Source organism: Tigriopus californicus, chromosome 9 (genome assembly GCF_007210705.1).
Source record: "Tigriopus californicus strain San Diego chromosome 9, Tcal_SD_v2.1, whole genome shotgun sequence".
Lineage (NCBI taxonomy): Eukaryota > Metazoa > Arthropoda > Copepoda > Harpacticoida > Harpacticidae > Tigriopus > Tigriopus californicus.
Window position 1 is genome coordinate 10,881,171 of NC_081448.1, and position 5,352 is coordinate 10,886,522.

At 38.7% G+C, this 5,352-nt stretch overlaps 1 protein-coding gene across 1 annotated transcript in view; it reads left to right on the forward strand.

Moving 5' to 3' along the window:
- LOC131886462 (uncharacterized) overlaps window positions 1-2,474 on the forward strand; it is a 6,182-nt gene extending 3,708 nt beyond the window's left edge. The window contains exons 6-10 of the mRNA XM_059234818.1: window positions 727-997; window positions 1,119-1,572; window positions 1,658-1,839; window positions 1,932-2,044; window positions 2,107-2,474. Coding sequence (XP_059090801.1) covers window positions 727-997; window positions 1,119-1,572; window positions 1,658-1,839; window positions 1,932-2,044; window positions 2,107-2,351 — 1,265 coding nt within the window. The 3' untranslated portion in view covers window positions 2,352-2,474. The remainder of the gene's footprint in view (window positions 1-726; window positions 998-1,118; window positions 1,573-1,657; window positions 1,840-1,931; window positions 2,045-2,106) is intronic.
- Window positions 2,475-5,352: the final 2,878 nt, after the last annotated feature.

Consider the following 5,352-nt stretch of genomic DNA (forward strand, 5'->3'; position numbering starts at 1 on the left):
CATATTTTTTCTGCTGGTAATGTAAAAAGAAATGATTTTGAAGGTGTAAGTGTTTCCGATTTCTTCTGAACGCCATCGCCAAAACGAGTGCCATGGGTCGTTTGGCTTGCTCACAGCCCCTGGGACTAATTTTGGGCGAAATGCATTTTGATTTTTTAGCACTACCATGGCCTTGGCTACAATTTTTCTTGTTTTGAACCATACTATAGGCACCAAGGCGTAAGTTAAATATAAAAAAAATACTTGTCCATCAACCCAATTTTATATCAAAGCTACGCTTGTTATTATGATAATACATTCAGATTATCCCAACGAACTTCAGATGCTCAATTTCCTTGGTTTTGCCCTATTTTTCTGGATTGCACTTTATGATACATTATGTGTACGCGTATGTTAAAGGGGCATTATCGAAGATACTGCATTCTCCCAAGAACGATCATTGATTCCATTAACATGTGGATGATTCGCAATTTAGAGAATGAAAACCCAGGTCCAAGCCAAGATTTGAATGGAGACCCAACACGGTTGAATGGTAAACTCTGGGTAGGTTGGTTTTAAAAGACTGAACGAATGTTCATAATTGTTCTTCACTATATGTCCGTTCTCATTGGTGGCGGCTTCGTGGATGGCTGTAGCATTAGTACTTTGCTCGTTGGTCGAAGTCAAAATGTCACGACGTTATGAATCCCTTTGCCCTTGGTTGAGATGTCTTTCTTCTTCTTACAGATTTTTGTTTCAAATCAAAGCTAGACAGTGATATCCCATCGTGGTCACTAATTTCCTCCAGAATGGAACACGTTTCAAGGTTCCAGTTAGTCCCGGCTGAATCTGGTTTCTTTTCAATCGGAGGTGCCAGGTCAACGGGGCCAATTTCAAACATTTATAGAACTTCCCAAATTGGCAAAAAATGGGTCACAGACCGAATCCTCCCTGAACCCACGCAAGGTCATTGCAGCGTCGTGCATGCTGGCCAGATCTGGATCATCGGCGGTAAATCGTGAGTATAAGTTGTTGATAGTTAATTAATCGAACACTGTCAAAGATAAGCACAATATAACTCTATTAAACGTTAACCACATTCGGTACTTGCCATGAAAATCATATTTGCCATTCACAAGGACTGATGGAGCAATGCTTAAGAGAACAACCATTCACGACCCGCTTACCTACTCACTTCGAACCCCTGGAACTACGGGCAATCTTAATTTGGCTCGGTATCTTCCTCTGTGTGGTCTGATCAAGGACCCCGAGACCAACCACAATTGGATTCTTGTCATAGGAGGGATCGATGAAGTTTCGAATACACCGACAAGCTCCATTGAATATTTTGACATCCAAGAGGACCATGAATGGAGAATCCTCACCACCCACGTTCCACTTTATGAGAGCAATGTCACTTTGCCATTCCGAGGAGCTTCGAGCGGCGGAATGATCAAGTTCGGACCTTCTCGATATCTCCTTTTCCTTGGACAGACGTTTGATCACGGAGTATCGGCGAATAACTTGGCCATGTGGAATCGAGACATTGGTCAATTCAATCCGGTTGTCAGTACTTCAATGCAAAGTGGCAGGGTAAAACAGTTTTCTAGTTGAGTCCATTTGATCTTAGAGTTGTTTGGTTTTCCTCAACCACCCGGGTGTTTCATTGATGACTTAGAATTTGGGGGCCGTGGTTCAGATTCCTCTGCACACCCGATGGACTTGTTTACCCATGGGGAACGAATGGGTCAAGATGGTGGAGCAGAACACAGACCACTTTTTCCAACCCCTCCAACTCACGGGCTATCCAAATACTCAAGAAACCATCATATCCAATTTGGACACCTTGGATCAATACAAGTATTAATTGTGATCCAATTCGGAAAAACGATCAAAGTATTTAGGGATTTCTTGTGAAGCCTCCTCTGACTGACTACAATTTCTTTTGAAAGGTCTTGCAATGGCTTTTATCACTTGCGATTGGTGTGGCCTGAATTGGGATATTTCAACGAATGGCGACAAAAGAGTAACTTCATCGATGCTGGTCCAGTTTTGGATTACCAAGGTAACTTAGTCCCTTTAAGGAACGATCAAGGAGCACGTCTCTTTCAGTCTTTCTTCTTTCAGCCATTGCTGTGAGGTACCCGAACTTCTTTAAGGGCCTCATTCACGTCAACGGCAATTCCAAGCCTGATGGCCACCCTGACCATACTTATTTCAAGGGCGATACCCGAAGTTCTGGCCAATATGCAGTGGGACGTTATTCCAATGAACCGTATGGACGGATTCCTGGACCTGTGGGCAACAGAGGAAGTGGAGACATTCCTATCTCCGTGGATAAAATCATTCTTTATGTGAAAAAGGATTGTTGAAAGTGTTGCAATTATGGGTATATTGAAGTAATTGAAATCAATGAAATTTGAAAAAAGTGAACAAAAGTGGCAAAAAGGAATTGGTCGAATAAATTGGCATGTGGTGCACCAAATTGTTGTTAAAATGCAATTGCGTGTACCGCTCTCATATTTCTGAATAATTTCAACTAATATACTTGAATGAAATGTCTTTCATATTTGTAATGAATGTGATTTAATCTAATGTTTTCGGGGTTTTTACTTCTCAAACCCAGCGTCACTTGAATATTTTGGACAAGTTTCTTACCTGTCAAATGCTCCACAAACAAACCTTTTTAGACAAGTTTGGGCCTACTGTTAAATTATCTTTGTTAAACTAATCTCCAGTAATGTCATTCTTCAATTAGAATTATTGTCTTGATGAACTTTTCATCTAAAATTTAGACTTACATGCCAGGTTGGTCGAGACTGGGGGCCTCTTGTCTAGACCAAGGGGTCCATATAACTGAATCAAGCAATGTCGGGCGGTTTGTGACAATCCCAATGGAGAACGGAAGGCCTGCAGTTAAATTCACCCAACCTATATAATTAACCTCCTTCCTTATCTTGGATTCGTTTTCTCCTCGACTTTCTTTTCCAACCTTTTGACGAAAGAACGTTCTCCATCCAGGATGTGTTGTTGGCCTCACAAATATTTTCATATAAACATCCCATTCAGACTCAACCATTGATTAAAGGATTTGTAATGCTCATCTAGAGCTTATCTTAGGAAACCACTAAAACACATGTGGGCTCGTAAAATAGTAAATCAATTGATTTTTGATTGACCTTTAACTAAAAATTTGTTTAATGGAAGAAATGTTGATTACGGTATTTTGTGGCAATTATATTTAACTATACATTGCAAACATGTTTTAAAATTGATTGAAGGAAACCAATGTCTACCCAGGCCATAGCAGTTTTTAAGACAAGTTCCCTACGTAACAAATTAGTTTGCTTTTCATATTCCTTGTATTCATATGATGTAAAAAAAATATCTTATTCATTCAGAACAGAAGGTGTGTGATCATGAACCAGCTGAAAGTTCATTAAGAAACAGTTTGCCAAAGGTTTTTGGTTATCTTGATTGGTAGACGGATATTGTGATCAATTTTGCTGGGCAATGGACAACGTTATACTGAACATATTTGACGCTGCCAAATGTACCCCAATAGTATAACAGAAAATTTAGAAACTATTGAACTGAACCTCCCGACCAGAAATTGAAAGAAATCTTAGTCCAAGCCACGGAGATTCACTCGCCATGGACATTCAAAATATGGGGATGAATATGACAAGTTTTACGCTTTAGCTTATGTAAAATGGACTGTATAAAGCTAAATATCTGAACGATGATATCTAGAAGTAAGGATTTCTGTGGAGAGAAATAAAACACGTACACAATGGTTGATGGGTTCTTGAGAGTTACGGATATGCAGCTGATTCTGACACAGCTCTACGGAAGTTTATTGACACGCAACCTTGGTTATTGAGAGGTAGTTGGTTGAATATCCTATGTTGGTTAATTTGGAGACTTTAGATATACCTGTCGTAGACGACGATTTTGACAGCTTAAGTATATAGAGGAATTTTCGTCACCCCTTTTTTCTTTGGTTCAAATTTTCAGATGTCGAAGTTGAGGTTAAGCTAAACGGGTGATACAACAAGGACGAACATAGAAATTTGACTTGCGTGAATAAAAATTACGAACAAGAGGACTCGTGTAAAGTTCCAAAACATATTTGATGTCAGTGGTTACCTGAAACATCCAAGCCTTAACTCCTTGACAGTGAGTGAAAGGTGTTTTAACCACTACTGAGCGAAAAAGAGCCAACTATTACACGATCCTTAAATTCCAATGTCAATAATTTTGAATTATAAACAGTTCAATAAGTGAAAACTGGAGCGTAATGGCAAGAAGTGATCAGCAGTAACCTCGTTCAAAGGATGGAGGGTGAAAACCGATCCAAAGTGAGGCCTAAATCACCGTTTTAGTCCCGTTTCCTAATGAGATCAAAGCCTACCGAGGTATCCGATGACAATTGGAAAGACCTCCATGGCTGGTAGCATGCATGCTGCAAGTGAAATCTTTAAACGAAGTGAATGTGTTTATGCTCTCATTAGTGCCGCATTCAACACTTGAGGGAAATCATGGATGAGGCATATCGTGAAATTGGGGCAACCGATGGGACAGCACCTGGACACGGTGTTCAAAAAGCCCTATCAAGTTTCCAGAGAAATTCCCAAACACAAATTGGCATTTTTCTACCTCAAGAAGTCATAGGGAACAACTTTAATTTCATTGCTTTATGGAATTCTAGTCCACATAAAAAACTTACATACCTAAAAACATTATAAAAACTAAGATTTTCAAAAACCTACTCAATGTAAATTAGAAGCACACTTAGTTAGCTCTTGAATGTAATTTATGATATCATCTATTTCACCGCTACTTAGTTACATCGGATTTAGTGGTCCAACTTTCATCGTTTTTAGCCCCAAAATGCCCCGGTTATATGTTAATTCAATTTCCCAAAGTTATAATATCGATTTTCACCTTGTACAACCATATCTAAAACCCTCAAAAAGCAGATTTTTGAAAATTCATTTTTAAAAGCGTCCAAGGTACATTTAGTTGAGTGGTCACTGAAACTTTCACAAATATCAATGAAGCCTTAAAGAAGCTATTTTCAATCAGTTTCAACAAAGTCTTTAAGAAACGACAAAATCTATTGCATGTAACTAAGAAGCGGTGAAACAAATGATATCATAATTTATATTCAAGAGCTAACTAAATGTGCTCCCAACTTACATTGAGTAGGTTTTTGAAAATTTTAGTTTTTATAATGTTTTTAGGTATGTAATTTTTTTATGTGGGCTAGAATTTCATAAACCAATAAAATCAAAATTGTTTCCCATATTTTCTGAGGGAGAAAAATGCCAAGATGTGCTTGGGAATTTACATCAAAACTTTAAAGGGGTA